The sequence below is a fragment of the Corvus moneduloides genome, chromosome 3, assembly GCF_009650955.1.
Source record: "Corvus moneduloides isolate bCorMon1 chromosome 3, bCorMon1.pri, whole genome shotgun sequence".
Taxonomy (NCBI): domain Eukaryota; kingdom Metazoa; phylum Chordata; class Aves; order Passeriformes; family Corvidae; genus Corvus; species Corvus moneduloides.
In genome coordinates, this window is record NC_045478.1 from 100,595,000 (window position 1) to 100,616,340 (window position 21,341).

Sequence of the window (21,341 nt, forward strand, 5' to 3'; positions counted from 1 at the left end):
AAGGAATTTTTTTATCTTCAGTTTAATACTGTTTACACAAAACATGCTAAATAGAGTGTATCGGTTAATTCAGACTGTTGGAAAATGTATTTTGATTTTTTGACAACAGACTTTGGCACTACTGTAGCTAAAAGGAAAAGACAAAGAACAGGACTGTTTTGCTTTTTTTGAGAATGAGAAAACAGTATTTTATGTATCGATTCATTTTTTAGAGGAATGTAACAAGATAATAAGGAAATGAAATGTCAGACCTGATTAAGGTCTTTTTAATTGGCTGGTGAACTCAATTTCAAATTTTTCCAGCATACACTGATTCTTACATTCATACATTTCATCCTTATTCTTCTAAATCTTGTAAGAAAATAATTGGTTTTGTATGTGCTTTTTGAGATTAATGTGCCAATTCTCTAATAGAAATACATTTTACTCAAATTTTTCACTGCAGAAGTTTCCAAATGCTTTACTGCAAGACTCTTTATCCTAACTGACTCAAACACAAGTGGGCTGAGACTGTAAATTGGCACGTATAAAACACTAAACACTTAGGGGATGAACTGGTGTTTGAAAAATATGAATATATTCACAAAAAGACATTACTCCTTCTATGCCAAAACCTTATTAAGTGAAATAAAAACTGCAGACTTAATATAAATTCTTATCACCATTATTGACAAACTGACATATTTAGTTTACTGATAATATTTATATTACAGTGTTTGTAATTGGATTGTATTTCCTTAACAGGAATGATGACAACTGATGAAAGAACTCTGTGCTTGATGTGTCACAGATGATGCGGGTCCTATTCCCCAGCACACTGACTCCTTGCTCATGAGACAGAGGGATTTTCTTTATTTGTTCCTTTGGGAGCACAAATTTTCCTATTTCCATGAGTTCAGACCCATTTATGGCTAAGGACTCTACAATACAGGTAAAGGACTAATCAAGGCATCAATGCTGATGAGAATAGCTTGAGAAAGCAGCCCATTGGACAAGTCACTGCTTTTCTTCACTGGTGAGAATTAATATGGAGCACACTGTGCTGGTGTGAAGAAGGCATTCCAGAGGCATTAGTACAGTAGCACGCCAGCCAACCTGCCAGACCTGGAAGCCAGAGAGAGGGTGACGTGGTTGACCCAGGGTCACTACTCAGCACAACCCTCCTCCAATTTACTCATCTTGGCACAGTTTTAAAGCAGGCAGGGAATGATGCTTGTGCTTTTTGTGTTGACCTGGACTGACATTTAGAATGCCTGAGTGCAGCTAAAGACAGGGGACCACCACTCAGTTTCAACTGATCTGTGTGGTGAAAATAAATAAAAAAAACGCTAAGTCCTGCATGGATCTGAGTATAGGTACTGAGCACAGGTTTAGAAAAACAGCAGATAAATTGTTTGCTTTACACAGAATTCTGGGACAACATTAAAAAAAATATTTTTTATCATTATGATTTTTAATCTGTCCTTGGAAAATATGTTATTACTTGAAACCAAAATGCATGAAGATCATATTATTCTGCCAGATGTCTCAGTAGCCACCTCTCAACAGAAACCAGATCTTTATATCACAGCTCTCAATCTAAGCAGGTTTCAGTTTAATTCTTAAAAGCATGCTTGCTTTTCAGAATCTGGGTTACAAAATTTCATTAATGTTTTCTCTGTGAACACAATCTCATTTTGATACACCTGAGCATGTAAGGTTGCAATTAGGAAAGCCAAAGCTTAGCCTGAATCTGGAAGTTTAGAACAGCAAGAAAGATTATTCCACAGTCCCACTAGCAGGTTGTGGTATCTCTCCGAGACTGATACAGGGACCAAGTCTGATTAAAAATGTTATTAATGACCTGAACAATAGGATGGGGTATACTCCCAGTGAGTTTGCAGTTGATAGCAAAAGGGGCTGCCACTGGTATCCCAGACATATAAATCAGCTTTGAAGAACAGTAGTGAGTAGAGATGGATTACACACTGAACACTGGCCACTAGTGTACCCTTAAAATGATGAGGATGAACTAGCACCAGGCTAGGTTAGAACAAAGGTGGGCAGGAGTTCCAAGGAGGTAATTCTTCCCTCTATTCATCACGTGTAAGACCACATCTGGACTACTGTATCATGTTGTGGACACTCTGGTAAATGAAAGACATTGTGGCACACCAGAGTTGAGTCCAGTGGAGGAGCACTAAACTGGTCAGTGGCTGGAGTACCTTGTGTGCAAATTGAAGCTGAAAGAACAGGGTTTGTCCAGAGCAAGTGGGAAGAGAAAACTGTTCCACTGCCTTATGAGAGGAAATAGAGAAGACAGGCCCAGACTTTTCTCAGAGGCTCATTGTGAAAGGATTAGCGGCAGAAGACAAGTTGTAACAAGAAACAGTAAGAGATAGGGATGGTTTCTTTGGGTTTTTTTGCTTTTTTTCCTATAATGCGGATGGTCAAAGATTGGAACAGGCTGTAGAATTTTGAAAGCTGTGGACTGTCCATCTGCAGAGAGATGCAAAATACTCAAACAGAAAATGCCTGGAGCAACCTTATCAAACATAAGTTGGTCCTGCTTTTAGCAGAGATTTGGAATTAATTACTCCAAAAGGTCCCTTCCACTTAGATGATTCTGTGATTCTGTATTGCACTTCTCTGCAGGAGCCAGTCCCTGCATCACTCAATCCACTTATAAACATATGATTTTGAAGATGAAAGGAATATCCAGACAGCTCGGAGAAACAAAACAGATAGGATAGGGGCTGCATTAGAGGTTGAATGACACTTTGCTAAACCTGCCATACAAAACAGCCTCAGCCAATGTAGAACTAGAAGAGCGATTATGGCTTTAGCTCCTTTGAATTGCAAAGTCTTCCTGAGACACAGAAATATCAGCAGAGACAAGCAATGGACTTCAAAATACTTCTCAAGGACAGGCAGTCTTTGAGCCCCTTGAAAGAAAAAGTACACAGTACTTCTGTTGATGTGCAGTCATCCCAGTTCAAAACCCAGCCCAGTTCAGACCTGCCAGCCAGAGAGCAGAGGCCCAAACACAGACCCCTCAATAGTCTCCTCCCGGTCAGTCACTCTAATGGAAAGGAAATAAGAAACTCTTCCTGACACCTAACAAGTGAAATCACCGGTAACAAACAGGAGTATCACCCTCACAAGTCTTATGTGAGTACCAGTCACTTCTTTGCTAGATTTTCCAGTTTGAGTTCTCAAAATGTTAATTTCACATCCCTCCTTAGCTCCATCACAGGTAACACTTTCATCTTGCACACTTGTTATCTCACTACATGCAGCTATTGAAACGTGCAACTCTTTGGAAACAGTTCTTGCAGGACTTTTTTCTTACTTGCAGCTTTGCAGAACCAAATCATCAGCTACAATTTCTCAGGAGCCAATTACCAGTATTGCCCAAAAAGCCTGACAGTGCTTAGGCTTTTGCTGCTGTTGAAGCGGTCAGCATCAAAATCAGAAATGCAAACTTTATCAGCAGTCACAAAATCTTTTCATCACATAAACTCATCAGGAAACACGTGCCAGAGTAAGAGCTAGAGATTCATACTAGTAGAGCTGGTCACAGTTTGCTTGTAATTATTATGCCTGGATCCGAAGATAATCAGATTGACCTCACTGGCTTGAGTTAATTCTCAGGGCATGGAAGTCATGGAAGAAGTGACCTTTATGCACAGCACCTTTCTAGGACATCATTTTGTTCTTGGGTAGAAGACGAGAAAGAGTCTTTGGCTGTTTGGTAGCAGTCCAGCCATGTGTGTAGCTATAGTCATTCCCAAACTAAAAAGCTAATAAAGAGAGCTGTGACCTATGCAAAGGGAAGGGTCAGGGAATACCTGGCGCTCAGGATAAGTGGTATAGCTCATAATCTGTTTTGCTGTGCAAGTGTCTCCTGACCAAAGCTCCTAACAAAGACATTGTAGCTCATGCGCAACAAGCTACACCCCTTGTTTTCACTTTCTATTAACCTCTTCTCATGAGCTCAAGTGCACAGAAAAGCCTTCTGTCATCATTATGTATGGGCAAAACACAAAGCTGCAAGCCTTGGAAAAGCATGCACATGCTCATCCCCTCGACAATTCCTCGTCTTAAGGCTATGGAGATGTTAATTCGGTCACGATTAAAGTGAGATAAAAGAAATTTACCTGACTTAGGACAAATGGAAAGAAAATTCCAATTTTCAGAGCTAAAAATACTATAAATATAAAACCGCCAAAAATCTGGAAGTTAGAGAAGAAAAGGAAATTATTTTGTCTAATTACTTTGTGCTTTTGACTCCACTTCCAATTTACTAAGTTCACTTTCTTCCTTTATGGTCAGAATCTATTTTCTTGTGTTTCTGGTAGTTTTACACAGAGCAAGAGAGAGGGAACAAGGCTCACCTACTACCAGAACCTCCAGAAGAATCCTGTGAATATTCTTCACGTAAATAGTGCCCCTGTACTGCAAATTACACACATACAAGTCTTTTTTAGAGTGGGACAGTAACATACATATAACATCTTATGCTATTAGCTCATGATCTTGGTCATTACTTGAGGGCAAAATTAAAGTAATAACTGTAATTAGCAAGACTTGCTACTGGAAGTCATGATAATTTTTTAACTAAGGCTGCTTTAAAAAGAAAAGCAATCAGGTCTAGCAGAATTCAAAACCCAGGAAAAAAATTATCTGCTGGAAAAGCCAGGAGTATAAAAAGTAAGTATGGAGTAAGTTATAATTGACCTGAAAAGGAGAAAAATATATTTATATGGTTTAGGTCAGAAGTTTAAAAGAAAATGCCCATTAGACATAATGCCACACAATAAAACAGGTTCTGACATGACAGCCATTAGCAGAACAGCTGCATAATAATAAATAAATAAATTAATTAAATTCAATAAAAGTGCAGAAAGAGCAGATTTGGTCATAAAGAATAACAATGCTCTCAAAAATCTCTAAAAATAAATTATTGCTTCCTGGACCAACTGAAAAAATCTATTTTTTTTCCATGTAATCCTCTGTAACACCTACTAGTTGGTGCAAGTACTAACTATATTCGACCCACTAAGCAGTGGTAACCACAGTCTAATTAAACTCAAAATCTTTGGGAAAGAAAAGTATGAAAATCCAGAGTCACGTAGCTAATAAAAGAATTTGAAAAACTAAACCAAACACATTAAAACTCAAACAAAATATTGGAAACTATAGAAGCACAAATAATTCTGAGCATAAACAGTCTTATTTAACAGACACCAGAAAGAAAGTTCACAGGCACTACCTCACAAATTTGCCTAATACAGGATTTGTGAAACTTCCTCTACATTATTGGGAAAATGGTGACAGAGATGAGATGGAACTAAGCTGGAACTAACTAATTTCTGTCTATCTGTTTCAAATCAAAAACCAAAAAAATTATGGATTATAAAAATAAACATATACCTTAAAGAGAAAGCTTTATTAGGAGACTGGACAATTTCCATTACGACCTTTTTGATTTACAGTTTAATGGATTTTGTTCTAGTATGAGAACTGGGAAAATGGGAAAACTCTATGCTTTCCAGAAATGAAGTGAAAGCTTTTAATACATGTCTTTTATTCTCTTTTCTGATCTCTTCTCATCCAGTTAAGACAATAATTCTGCTTTTCATATATTGATATCTTATTTATGACATAAAAAACACTAGTAACTTAACATTTAGCATCTGTTCACGTATTTTTGCTTCATTATAATGTGCTGTGCAAAGTATTTCAAAACTAGTAAAACATGAAAATAACTTATGGTTTGAAATTTCATTCAGTGCCAGTTTGGCTTTTGTGGAAAAAAACTTACAGGTCATCTCTGAATAAAGTTAATTGCATTTTCAAACTTACTGCAAGATAATCTGGGCCATCTTTATTGTAAACAAACAAAAGCAATCCATTTAGTTGATCTGTTCTGAATTTGAATGAGATCTCAAATTCCAGTCCACCACTGAAAACACCTGAATGCAATTCCAGGAACCCTTGAAAGAAGGTAAACACATATATAAGTTAATCAAATAAATAAATAGCTTCAAGAAGTCAAAAGTAAAAATCTAAGTGCCACTTTCTACTCTGACATAAAGAACTCAAGTTTCAAGATTATAGTTTACATCTTTATCACTCAGCTTTGAGGATAGTTATCAATAATGTACTGCAAGAAACCAAACCAGTACGATATCCTAAATTTTTTACCCGGCTTTTTTTTTTTTTTTTGCTGATACCTTATAGGCATCTTTTATGTCCCTTCAGAAATGAATACTCACCTTTCACAAACACATTGAATCTGCATATAGTTACAGCAGCACTACCTTCAACTCCTCTTCCATGCAGCAACCTTCTGTCAACCAAGAGACCCAACTTTAAACCATCAAAAATAACCCCATACAACTAAAGCTGACTTGAAAAGCAGATAACTGCAATACTTCTGATACAATCACCTTCTCTATCTCAAGAACATATTTGGATAGAGCACTAGTACAGCAAACTACCTCTGCCAAGAAAATGTGCTCCTTTTGAGAGTCCAATGGGACATCCTTCCCAAACATGATAGACATTGTTTTGTTCTTCGGCATTCTGCCAGTTCAAAGATTCCCAGTTTTCATAGGGAGTATGCATTTTTTTCAAAAATATGTCACTGAGACACCCCACAAATCCTTTCTGGACTATCATCTTCACCCCTGCATAAAAAGAAAGCATTTTTTTTTAAGTCAATCATCTGCAACTAAATGTAGGAATTAATTTATGTTTTATATATGCTGTCCCTATCATGTGTCCATGTGTACATAGAAAACCAGCCACCAATCACTTCATAAAGCTGGTCTCCAAGCTAAATCCAGATTTCTGAATGAGTCTAATCACTGAAGAAAGCATCTACTGATATATAGCTGGAAAATGTTAAAATTTTTGAGATTTTGCATACAGGTACTTTCAAATCAACAGCATAAATCTACTCTATGAAGATCCAAGAAACGTTTTCTTCAAACAAAACATTAATTCTGAAGAAAGACATGCATGGGCTGAGTAGGAAGAAACAGTGTTGCAAAAGCTGATGCAGAGAAACACCTGTTTAGAATCTTCATCAGGAAGGTTTTCTTTCCTTGTTTGTATAAAACAAAAAGCCAAAAGCAATGACATGGTTGCTATCCCTTTTTTACTGGGGGCAAAAATTTAGAGAAGTTTTTATAGGTGCCCTTCTCTTAAATGGTATTTATAGCCAGCCTCATTTTGAATATATAGCTGGGATTTTTGAGAGAGGCATCCTGGATTACTTTGTTAACCAAAGTTTTAGAAGAACACAGGCATGTATTCCTTTTTTTAGTGCACTGAAATAAAGAAGAAAATAGGGAGTTGAACCCTAGTGAACCCCGCACCAAATTATCAACTAGATTTCCTGCCAGAGGTGGAAACACAAACTCAATAAACAATTTGGCTTTCAGTTTAATATGAAAAAGCCAAAATTCTGCATATGAATTCACTGAGAACAGATGACTGTATACTTGTGTAGTCACCTCTGTTATCTGATACAGTTTACACACTTGGCATATCTCCTAAGATTATATATGAAAACTTGTATTTGTTGATTCTTCAAGAAGCTAGATGTGATCCAGCTCCACATAAATTCTATATTTGTAAAATACAGGTATATTCATACACCTCTGAGCTCAATGCAACAACCTCTGAAGGATATAAATTCACACCAAAACAGGCCAGCATGCTGTATCCCTGCATCAAATTGGAATGCATAACCATGTGCTTAAGCTAATAAAAACAATTTACATGGGTATTTTGGAATGAATTTGGGAATCTGTATGTAAAACATGCTCATAAGTTTCACATTGATACCAGTTCTGTGTACAAATTCATTAAAATGTACACAGACCTCATAAGCTGCTTTAATGCTGATGAAATCAGCTATACAGGCATTTCAGTCTATCCCAAAAGATAAAATTTGACAAACCGTACAGACTTATTTATCCTACTTACCTTCATCCTTTCTTACAACAGCATAACCCTGCGGAAGTCCTCCAACAAAAACTCCTGTGTTCTCTCCAATAATGGTACTGCCACTAGTTGCTATGGAAGAACCTGAGCAAAATAGGTAATTATTCACATATTCAATGCTTTGAACAGATTTTCAACTCACTAATGAAGTATTGATACTTCATAAAAGAGGCTAATGTGACACAATATCCTAAGACTTTCCTAATACATACCCAGGAAATATTTACAGGTCTATTTTACAACAGGAGATTAACACAATTATAGATTCACAAGCACAAAAAGACATTTAGTATTAAATTGTCAAAGATTCACAGTGGACAGATCCCTCAGATGAACAGACAAAATAGTAGTGACAAAATAGTCAGAAAATTGAGTGATTTTTTTTCTGTGTGGGTGAATACAGGCAGTGAAAAACCAAGTGAGCAATACCCTTACTAATACCAAAGTTATTTAAATGAATTGATTACCTGTGTACTGCCCATCCACTGTGATGTTTCCCAGTGCTTGAAATCTTGTAGCAATTATTTGGTGCCAACTGTGATCATTATACACTTTTCCACCATCATTAGTTGGAGTGACTGCTACTGCAGATCCCTTTTTATTAACAGAAAAATCTGATTTAAAATATTTTGAAGGTAACATTTAGAATTACACCTTATTCTTTTATGAAAACTTATAGCATATAACATCTAAAAATAAAGACAGAAGTCATATGTTTAACTTCTTTTGGACTGCTGAATGATGTTCAGGACTTATGTAACCTTCTAAATTTAACCACTAAGTAATTTAACCTTCTGAAATAATAAATGAAGGATCAAGGATCCAGTTCAGTATCTATTAAAAATAGAAAACCCTGTGTAGTTCCCCTGATAAAGACAAGGATGAGGCACAAATTATTGAGGGTCATGTCACTCAGATTTTTTAATTTTTATTCTTTTTTTTTTTTTTGATTATGTCTCTATTTAACCACTTCATGGATTGTTGTGTCTGTGAAGTTTGATGGCCATGGTTCAATGTTCCATCATGGACAGCAGCTGTGTATCAGGATTGTTAATTGCAGCACCTGTCCACATGAAGGGACCAAAAAAGAGGTGCATGTGTAGCACAGTAGGTGTATGTTCTGTCCATGTTAACCTGGCATCAAAAAGACTTAAATTTCTAGATGAGAGAGCACCATACATTTATGGGGGGAAAATGGTCATACCAAGAGATTCAGGAAAACTAAACACAGCAAAAAACCCCCCAAAACAAAACCAAACCCCAAGCAAAACCCCCAACCAACCAAATAAACAAACTAAACCAAAAAAAAATCCCAAAAGGTAGTTATTGAGGTTGCTTTTATGGTACAAGGGATGCTTGTAAAAATGTATTTAAATTTAACTAGAATTTTTACTTAGTTTTATTAAAACAAAAGAAATACAGCATGAGGGGGTGAATTTAAGGACACCTATTACAAATACAGAGAAATCTTTTCTAAATTGCTGAGTAAAAGGAGTATAATACATGCAGTTGCCAAACTAAATCTCAAGACTGTAAAGAACCAAACGAAATATCATATAAATTAATATAATGATCTAATAAAAATAAAATTAATATATTTCAAGAATTTTCTTCAGATTTATATCCAAATAATCATCTAACTTCCGAATAATTCCCATAATATTGCGTCACGACTTTATATCATTCTTGAACTATCTGGGAACTCAAAGTTATTCTGCTGAATTCACAAAGCAGAATTGTCCTGTACAGCAGGCAACCAGCAACAGAAAAACATTTCTTTGTATAGGCACTGTGCTATATTTAAGAATCTCAGCTACTGGAGCTGGGCCACTTAATAGCGTCAAAAAACTATTTCCAACAAATGAAAAATTTGGTTCCTTTTAATTTGGGGATAGCTTGTAACTTTGTAGTAGCAATCCAGACAATTCAGCAATTTTTCTTTTCCAGATCTCTTTCTTTCTGGCCAAAGGATCTTAAAATTATGCACACAGAGAAAACCTGTTGATAGAAATAACCACCTATTTTGATTAACACTAAAACCCTCTTATTAAAATTTAGTATTCTACCTTTAGGGATGTTCATCCATCAGAAACTGCATTTTGGCACATAGATTTATGAACCCTGATTAGATTTTACAGTTTCATTTGGAATTGGGGACTGTCACTGCGGATACTATGTATCAAAATACACCTGTGATGCGTACCTATGTACACAATTAAAGAAAAAATTATTTCCTGTGAATATTTACAGCATGTTTCCTCCTCCATTCAGCCATCATCCTGGTACTGAGGAGGTCTGGAGAGCATTCCTCTGCCCCATAATGAGAATACAAAGCTATATATCCTTACATACTAATGGCACTTTTTCATATACTATTTTTTATTGTCTTCTCTCCTATTTCAACATTTTAATATTTTACAAACATACACATTTCATTATCGTAGTTTAATAATTAAAACCAGAACTGGTGTCATGCCCAATTAATGTGCCCTGGTAGCATGCCCATTAGTTTTTCCATTAGTGAATTCAACAATACTAATGGGATTACTAGCATGGGATGCTAATTGGGCGTGACATAAGAAACTGGCTTACTTCTTAGCATACCCTTGCTAATGATGAAATTAATGAGCATTTTATTAAATGCTGTCTCATCAAAGTGTACTTAGTTAGCGTTAAAATTGTTACAAACGATGCTGCATTCTAAAGATCAGGTGCCTGAATAAGTGGTTCTTCATATTATGTTTGGCAACAGTCTAGAGCATTAACAGTTTTATACATCAGAAACCACATTTATTTGTGACCAATTCAATCTGGGACCACACAAGCATATATGCTAACCTGTGCTTAATTTTGGGGAGGAGGGAAGGGAGAAGACAAAACACGACAATGTTCAGGGTTCAGCACGTGCTGCACTGGAGAGGCCTCTTTACACTTCTTCCAGAACTACCAGAGTCACTCTGGGAGCACATTCAAACAGCCTGCTGTGAGATGGCTTGTCATGCATTTTGGAAATCACGTATTTTGAAACCTGGAATTTTTTGCTATGCCATACAATAAGTCTTAATATTTAGTTGATTTAAGTAACAAGTAAATATAAATGGCTCTGTCATACTGATGTTTACATTGAAAATACAGAGAAACATCACAAATACGAATCTTCAAAGATACTGTCTCAGGTGCCAAAGTTTGAATGTAACAGCAATTTTCCCAGTCAAGCTCTCTCAATGCCCAGACTCCTACAACTAAGAAGGTGAACAAGTAATGAAGTTTTGCCAGTGCCAAGGAGGAAGCTCTAATTGGGACGCATAGCCAGGTATCCTCCATCTTCCCTTTTTTGTGGAATAACACCTCACTCTCAGACTGTGCCTAATACTTTGGCCTCTCCATGACAAGAACAACCTAGAAGGCAACACACACAACAAGGAAAGCATCTGGTGTTCCTCCTTTTCGTTGTAAAATTTAGTAAACGGATCATCTTCTAAAATGGAAGAGCTGGATACAATTCCCTCCATCCTGTGAGAAGAATCTCAATACTCTCTCCTCAGACTGTCCTAATCACTTAGGAAAAAAGGTGCTACATGTTGGGACTTACATTTCCACTGTAACTGATTTCATTTGGTATAAAATATTCAGTGCTTCCCTGGGAAATAAAGAAATGACCTGTAGCCACTGAAAGATAACCGTAAATTTAGCTGCAGTTGATTGTATAATTCAGGTGTAGATATAAAGACATTATGATAAGGAAAAAATCCACAGAGAGCTGAAGGTTTACAGACACTCTGAGTTTGGAGGAAGATCTATGGAAAATTTTGATTGTTCCAAAAAGACTAAGGAAGACATCCGTTTGCAAAAAAACCTCATGTTTCCTGGACCATGAGTAGAAACCTGCAAAGAATGGCAGTAAAATAATTAGGAAGGAAAAAAGAGCAGTTACACAGCACAAAAGGGAGACAAAAGGCATGGTCAGACAACAGCCAGATGAATGGTGGTGTACATGGAGCTCAAAGAAGTATGAATGGACACAAAGAAAAGGATTTGAAATTAACACTTAGCGAAGGAAGAAGCGAGGCTGCTGAAGGCTCCCCACTAGGAAGACTTGGCAGGACTATCCCCAGAGCAGACACAACAAAGAGAAAACGCGCTGCTGATCATGAGCAAAGATACAGACCAGCATCCTGAAAGGGACTAAGGGTACAAATAATTAACCTGCAACAGGACACAGCTGGAAGGGAGCACAGAATATTACACCACACCGCTACAGATAAAAAGCAGCAGAGACACAATTGTCATCAAAAAGAATGTTTGCAATTTCTCAGAGAAGAGCACAAAGGAAGGGCCATAAATGCTTCCTGTATATGCCATGACTATAATTAGAGACAACAATGCCAATAACCTGGCTAAGACACCACATGATGTCAATAAGAAGTAATTAAAGCATTTGCACACTAATGCAGACTGTGATGCACAAATGAAAGATTAAGAAATGCTGCTACAGTATGTGATACCTGACACTGTAAGATAGGAATAGCAAATCATGGCAAAAGGAAAAAAGAAACTATCTATGACAAAAACATAGACACAAAGGTAAAGACAATAAGGTAGCACAGAATATTAGGGATACAGAAGACTGGTAACTGAACTGAATTTTCATAGGTGAAAGACTTTGAAAAGGTTACAACACAAAAGACATTGATGTAGGCCACTGTACCCTACTTCTGCATCTGAGAATGTACCCAAATCTCTTCCACATTATTAATGAGAAATTAGCTTTCAAGATAGTAAATCAGCTGTTAAGACCTACACTGTTCCTGGATGCCTTAAATGACAGCTTTTTTTTTTCTCTGAACAGCCACTGAAGCACTGAAGCAGCACCAAAGGCTATTTTATAAGAGGAAACAATATTGAAGTGATGATCCTAAAAATCAGCATGGGACAGAGTTGCCTGATTCAAATGAAACAAAAAGATGAACAAAGATATATTCATAAATAAGTAATCTGTTAAAATTCAAGATAGTAACTGTTGAAAATATTATGTGAACTGAGAAGCTCTGAGGACTGAATATAAGACCTGCTGGGGTTCTTTACAGTCAAAAGACAGATAAAGGGGGGAAAAAATTTAAGCCCCAAAGAAGCCACTCTTCCCTCTCTTCCCCTTCCTGTTCCCCAGATACTGTGGATCCAAACAAATAAAACATCTTCTACGGAATGAGTCCAAACGAGCTGACATAAAGCTACTTTAGAAGAAGCAAGTCCGCAAGAAGGACTAGGGATACTATTTGAAGCATTAAAATGCTAGTTGAAAGACATCCACTCCCATTAACCATCAAACAACAACAAAAAAATCTAACTAGACCTCAGAAGATCTTGCAAAGGAAATAAAACTTTCTTTTCAGTTAAATGAAGGTATAGGTGTAAGAGAGATAAAACAGATTTTGTCCCTATTAAAATGTGGATGAGGACAACATTAACAACATTAAGCATGGTCCCAAAAACTGAAGTACACAACAAGGTAAGATAAAGCTTGTGTGTAAATGAAGTAGAATTATTAGAAATTTATGTCTTGGAATCAGAGGCAGATTTAGTATTTTCTAGCATGGGGATCACATACAAGCCAGCCTCTGTGCAGCACCTAGCTGCTTCTTTAGGTGCTCCAGAGTTTGAGGGGAGTTTTCACTACTGCACAACACCTCCACATGATCACGGAGTGCCTATGGCAGAGCTCAGGTGGCAAAGGTTAACAGTGGATTAGAAAATTGATAATTATTTACAGTTTCTTGCATATTTATGAACTATAAATGAGGCCATAATGTTTTTTAATTCCATAAGGAGATCCTGTTTTGGGATGCACAAAATACAAAATACACAAACAGAAATGCAAGGAAGGGTGCCTTATTTTTATTTTGTTGGTATTTCCCTCATTATTTATGTTTTTGCATAATGGTGACATGCTGATCTCTATAGGAAAACAGTCTCAAGATGGGAGGCTTAAAATAATTGACTAACATTATAGAACCTTACTAATTAATTCAAAACTTAATTCTGCACACTTTTGAAATCTTGGTAGTTTAAGCTGCAGTGTGTTTAGTGGCACTGACAAAAATCCCAACCCATAAAAAAGCAAAAAATAAAATCTTATATTGCAGCATACATAACAATAAAAAGAGCAAAGATTTAGTATTTCAGTTTTTCTCTCCTAAAAATCTCTAATTACCTAAGGGTTCTGAGAAGCAAGTTAGCTTGTATCAATTTAATTTAAAAAAAACAAACAAACCAACCAACCCAACCAAGGATAAGCATGTAAAAAGTACTAAGGTAAATGATATAAGCTATTTTTATAGGATCCTGTCTTTTGTAGTACCTGTGGATCAAAAAGAAAGTAAGGACGCCCACTCCTCAGCTGCAGTGCAATGTACTCCTCCTGATTGCCAGGTGATGCAGAGAAAAAAATCAAACCATCAGGCTCCTGGGTTCTAAATTTCACTTTAATACCTGGTTAGAAAAAAAGCAAGTAGATGGTTAAGGCCAAAAGTGGTTTTGTAGGTTCTAACAAAATTTACAAATGAAATATCCTTTTAAAAACAGCAGCACCATTGCAAAGCAAAATCATGGAAGTTCTGTTCACCTAAAAAAACCCTTGCTAGACATTGCAGGAGAAATTTGACTAATCCAGACTGAGGCAGCCCTTGAGAGAAATTGCTGTGAGCCCTTATTCATTTGTAAAAAAAGACATGCAATTGTGACTTACGTTGTTCTAGTAACTTCTTTCTTAAAATATAATTCAGATAATAGCATACTATTCCAATAGTTGATGTTTTACTTGTGGATTTTCACTTGTCACTTAACATTTCCATAAGTAAAGTAGAAATGAGGTTTCAGCATGCAAGGATTTCTATGAAAAATAGTAGGGTTTTGGTTCCAAAAGACATATGCATGTGTTCATGTGTGTATCTGTATATATATTCTTTTACAAACATTGTATCTAAGTGCCCAAAGAACACCTGGAAAAGAAGTAGTTTTCCAACAAAAATTGGAAATATCCCAAGGAGTAATGGATGAACTAAGCTTAATTAAGAACTTTCCAAATCATCAATAGACATCCATTTGGTTTCTGATAAGATCCCTGAGTGTGTGGTAGAGCCATGCCCTTCCTGCACCAACTTTTTTTGCAAAAAGAAATGAAAAGGCAGTAATAGCAACATTCACCTATTCTCTACACTTCCATGAAATTTCTGTATAAGGTGCTTTTACAGAACACAGTAAGTTTTGGGTTTTTCCCAACTCTATCAAACTATCCAGTATTTTCACTATTTTATGTCAGGCAGAAAACAATAAATGACTAAAGTTTTTACTTTGAACAGCACCTACATTAAAAAAAAAATCATAATTCTGCCACACATTCATATTAGATTATTCTTGTTAATTACCTATACCTGAAAGAAATATTCTTTGGCCTCTCTAACTGATCACATACACGGTTTCATGTAAATCACATGATGCAGTCACAGATACAAAACATTCTTGAGACAATGAAAATCAGTCCTGCTATTAAAACACCTGCAAAAAGCAGTTGCACACAAGTAACCCCCTGCATGTAAAAAAACTCAACCAACAGTGTTCATATTTAAGGAAAAGCATAGCTTTGCCTGGCTCAGAAATAATAAACACTTGCAATACTGTGAGGTTCTAGGTACTTCCAGCTGCAGTATCTGCTGGAGAGGCTGAGACTGATGGCCTCCAATCTCAGCAGTGAGGAGCACAGTTAATTTAACAAGCTGCCAGTATTTTTATGAAGCTGCCAAAAGACATTTCTAAAGACCAGAGGATGCCTCCTCACACCTAATTCAGAAGGACAAACACAAACAAAATAATTGAGTTTCTGCAAAACACCATTCTCATATAATATTGTGTTAGAAAATATAAATGAAATGGTTCATAGCAGTAAAATTGCAATAATTATAGAAGTTTTCAATTGTTATGCAGAAGCCTTCTTTTTTGTTTGGATATTGAAGAGCTCTGCTTGTAGAGCAGCTACAGCTGTATAGAAATTATTGATGAGTCAGGAACTGTTATTTTTTTCTAAATTCATTTGTCACCTATTAAAGAACTGAGAAAAGGACTCTGTCCCTTTAAGTTCAAGGATCTTTGGAATTTCTCATGAGATAAGGAAGTTCATATGAGATACCTCTAAATAAATACTTTTATACCTCAATATTAATATTTTCTCGCATTTCTAGACATAGAGAAAGCAAATATTAAGCAAACTTCTTCTCCATAGACAATATTTTCACTGTGTGATAAAAAACTTGTGAAATTAATATTTTTCACAAGAACATACTAATATTTTTCACAAAACCATAGTAATTAATGTTGGACCTCATGGTCAACACAAAGCATAACCAGAAGCCCATTCAGACTTGTAACTACTACATGCATGCCATTTTTCTGTCTTAGTGGCACTGAACACTGGAAATGGATTTAATTCACTTGGACAGAGAAATCTTTCCTTTGAACATCTGCGAAGTTTCACAGAACTTGAAAACCATATTGTATTACCAAAAAATTTTCCTTGTTTTTCACACCTAGGGGGAGCGTGAGACATTCTGCAAGTTGCTCAAAGACTCGTGTCTATTATTTCAGTATGCATGTCTAAAATCTTCATTTCAATGTTAAATATAACATATAAATAGAAGCATAAATAGAAGTGGTGACATTACGATTACTTCTGTAATTTGTCATATACAGAAACTGCATCTCAGCCACACTACTCATGCTACTAAATCTTGGATGGAAACCATGACCATCTGTGGGGCATAGTAGGAAGGTACTTTTAATCAACTGAATCTTGAATTGCAACTCAAGAATTCACCCAACACGCGTGCTTGTGTGACACAAATGATTGTTCCACAAGAACTTGTTATCATTTCTGGGATAAAAACCAACAGGAAATTCTACTACAAATTAAACATTAATGTATGTCATTCCAATAAATTCTTTAATTCCATTTCAAATTATAGTTGCAATTGGAGAAGCTGTCAGAATTACTTTAATTATAAATAAAGAAATTTATTTAATTTCTGTAATTGAATTTCTTTAATTATAATGGCATTGTACAAAAAATAATACAAGCATTGTATATAGGGAACATAAAAGATGACAAGAAGAACACAGAGTAATAAAAAGGACAAGTAAAATAAATTAGTAATTATTAGCATTAGCATTTTCAAGTATCCCAAACTGTATTCGGGCAGACTAACCTTCTGTCAGGATCTACATAGTTTCAATCTATGCAGTAGAGGATTGGGACTGGATTTCTGTCCTAGTTTCAAAGATGGCACACCCAGGTTAGAATGGGAATGAGGCTGTGAAGTGTCACCAATGCAAGCATTTTCAAAGGCATTCAACTGAGATACAATACCAGCATGTTACCCTGCAAGGGAAACAGCTTCAAGAGTCCCTTTTAGGAACAGGCTGTCATTAAAAGCAAAATTATGTACTATTACTCTAATATTCGATGTGCTAGAGCACTGGTTTTTGTCCAATAAAGAAAATGCATATGGTGGGATTTTTCTACCCCCTCTTTGCCTCCCTCATGTAAGTTTAGCAAGGCTCAGAACTTCAGCGGCATTTCAGATTCAGACTGCCTGGATTCAGATTCTTCCAGCACATTTTAGTATGATTTACAAGACCTGCAAAAAAGTATTTAAGAGGCAGGAATGTGCTCTTGAGAGTCTGCATTTCTGGCAAGTTTACAGAGCACATGGGATTATTTTGAGTTTAGAAGAAGCAGTTAGCAGTCAGCAGGAAAATATTAATAAATTAGAACAGCTCCTAGATTAGCATAACATATACTAATAATTTATAACTATTACAGCAATAAAATTCATTTCTGACTAACGCAAAACACTTTTTTTCTTGCAAAATAGAAAGTTTAAAATAGATTTTGTTTGACCAAGAAACCATTTACCCAGAGTATAGACAGTAACAATTTGCTGTAATATATCTTTCCAAATTAACTGAACTGAGTTTAGTTTTTCTATTTTAAAAAAAAAAAAAAGTTTTAAAAAAGTCAAAAGCATTTCAAAATACAGAAACATTTAGAGTACTCAAAATTGTCTTTTGACTTTTTGAAATTTTGGGGAAGAGTAGAGGGGAGAATGTAGGCAGAGAGGCAAGACAATTGAAATCACCTTTTGCAATAACAGCTGAGATATTTCAGCAAAGTGACCTACTTAAAAATTAATTTTGTCCCAACCATTAAGTAAAAACACCTGTAAAGCACCTTTCTCTAAAACTAGCTGTTCAGATCCCAGTTGAAAATAGCTAAAAAGTCGAAGTTATTATACTCATTAAATACAATTAAATTATCTACAAGTCTCAAAAGTCTCAAGAACCTTCACCAAAATATGAACAACATGAACAACTCTATCCAAAAGTGCTGAGAACTTTCAAATAAATATATTTCCAATCTTGTCAGTGACCAGCAAGACTAGTTTTAGCTTAATTTTCATAAAAACATAAATCCCAACCCGTATTCATAAGATTGATAATAACAATAAAAATACCTTAGCATATTATGGACAATTTCCTTGTAGACTTAAAAAGAAAATAAATTGTAAACAGTGTGCATTACAATTGGAAAAATAAAAAAGAAGAAATCTGCCAAATATCTTAAAAATCACAAAAGATTTTTAGAAATGAATTTTGCATAATCTGTGAAGCACATCCATTTCCAGTGAATTTTTTCCCAGAATTGCACAATTGTAGAAACATAATTTGCATTTCCATTTTACTTACATTGTTATATGAAGTGGTTTAAATAATTATATAATTGCACATGCCAATGAACAGAAAATTGTTGGCAGAGAAAGACATCACTTTATGCTCGCTGAGAGCCTTATTTGTGCATAATACCAGCTAAAAATGAATAGAAATTGTATATAAAATTTTGACTACAGCATTAGGCTCTCCGCAGTCCCTTCAGGATGACAAACATTAAGTGTTTATTTAACGTTAAGACTGTGTACAAATGCTTTTGCCTAATCAAAATACATTTTCCCACAGAAATTATAAACCAAAATTTGTTTTTAACTGGGGAGGGGATAAGATGGAGAGTAAAAATCTCAATTTCTATAAATCTCCATTGAATTAGCATTTTGTTGCTATTCTCTCTGTGAGAGTGATACCTCATCTCATCACAATAGCTAAAAGAGATTTATTTATTTTTTTTTACATAAGAAAATACACCTGTAGGAAAAAAATTAGAAGGAAGACTTCACAAAAATGGATCAGTTTTCAAAGCAGTCTCACTTAATGGATAGTGGAACTAGAGAAAAAGAAGCAACTCAGAGGACACTTCCCTGGACATACTTATGAAGATCCTCTGCTGAATACAAGGAGTTCTTCACATTTTGTGATGGCCTATAGCTTCCTGGATGTTATTAAGAGAAGAAAATGGAAAGTCTTCTTCCCATATCTGTCCAAGATCTGTTATTGTCTTTCATACAGGATCAGGCTCCATCTTTCACTTTTACCTTAATGTGTTCGAAAACATTTTCAAAGCTCATCAACACAAACATTACACTGTTAGTAATTCCATTGATAAAGTAAATCCTTTTCATTTTTAAGTTGCTTTAGTTTTTCAGGAGAAATACAAAATAGATACTTAAAAGTCACATAAATGCGTACATATCCATATGTACGCACGTGTAAATATTTGTATACACCCACACACAAAAAGTTCCCAAACTTTTTTCCAAACTGTAACTGGACCCCCTTTTCTTTTGTGATCCCAGTAAAACCAGGAGAAACTAGAAATCCATAGTTTCTAAATTAGACTGTACAAAAGCCCCGTATTTTGAAAAGTCTAACTTTATTCAGGATGACACAACATGAAGAATTTTTTTATGTATTGTTAATACCTCAAACTGCCAAAAAGCTAAATCAAACTAAAATGTTGAGCAAGCATAAACACAGAGTAGGGTGAGCGAATGAAAGGGAAAAACATGCAACACTGGCAGTGTGGAAACCAACCATCAACCAAAACCCAAAATCCTCTTGATGAGATCTGAGTGTTCCCTTTACACTAAAATGACTAATTTGATACCTGTTTTTTCTTATTTTGCTTGCTACCCCATTATACCCACTACTGGCAAAACAAACAGGACATTTTAGCTTTAATCTTCTTACTACATAACCCAAATAACTTCAGTCATGTTTGCATTAATGCTGCATTAATCATGTTGTTGCGTATTAATGAGTTTTCAGGCTATGCTAATTACTGTCATAGATTCTGCAGCAGCCCATTAAATATACAAATTACAGAATTAAAGAGCCAGAGCTCTTCATGATTAATCTTTAAATGGAGAAAAACTAATGATGTCTGTACAAAGTTTCTCTCCACTTTTGGCTGACTGAGCCCGATGAACAATCAATTAGATTATTTGAAGAATAAGAATACTGTTCATACTAAAAGATTTCTTATGCTGTTATTTTATGCTGAAGACATGCATTTATAAGTTTCTATCAAATGCACTTCTGTAACATGTTCCAGGCTTTAAGGTCTCCCGAAGTGTTGCACGGGGGAAAAAAACTTACGAATACTCCAATTCATTATTGCATACTCATAGGAACCTGCTGGTTCCATATGAATACAGTAAATCAATCTTCTCCTTTTAGCAAGGACACAAGTCCTGCTACTCCCCAGTAGGAAAGATTTACGGCAAACCTTAGTGAAAAGAAAGACAAGATAAGTTTAAAGTCATTTGATAAGATGTGATGTATTAGTAGCACTTTATCCCCTCACTTACAGAGTGATGCTTTGTCAGGAATAGTGCAATACCTCGTGGTTAAATCAAGAGATTCAAAATTAGGAGACCTTGGGTCTGTACTCAGACAATGACTGGGGTATGTCACCTGAGAGCCATCACTTAAACCACCTGCCCAGCACATTCTTCCTTCCTGAAAAACAGTGGCCAATGTAACTTGTGTAAGGTTCTGTAATGTTTGAAAAATTCATTACTTCTTTTTCCTCCACAGCCTTAACACACACGTAAAACCAGCAAAATGCCCACATGTATTCAGCAAAGTTACCTAGAGACTAGGCATTTACTGCCATTTGAGAAGCATTAATACTTCCAAAAGAGAGGATTAGTTTAGCCTCCTCCAAACACTGAATATTATGCAGAACATCGCAAGACTTCTCTAAAGAGCAAATTCTCAGTCTCTATTAATATTACTCTGCACATCAATAGGTGCAGTTCAGAATTAACTGGCCATCCCAGATCTGTCCTATCACTTCTTTATACCATGAAAAAATAAATAAATCCTAATTTATACATTAAAGA

At 35.7% G+C, this 21,341-nt stretch overlaps 1 protein-coding gene across 1 annotated transcript in view; it reads right to left on the reverse strand.

The window, feature by feature from the left end:
- Positions 1-21,341, reverse strand: part of USH2A (usherin) — a 387,508-nt gene that overhangs the window by 241,641 nt on the left and 124,526 nt on the right. Inside the window, 5 exon segments of the mRNA XM_032102996.1 lie at positions 5,848-5,978; positions 6,486-6,674; positions 7,981-8,082; positions 8,466-8,592; positions 14,357-14,487. Coding sequence (XP_031958887.1) covers positions 5,848-5,978; positions 6,486-6,674; positions 7,981-8,082; positions 8,466-8,592; positions 14,357-14,487 — 680 coding nt within the window.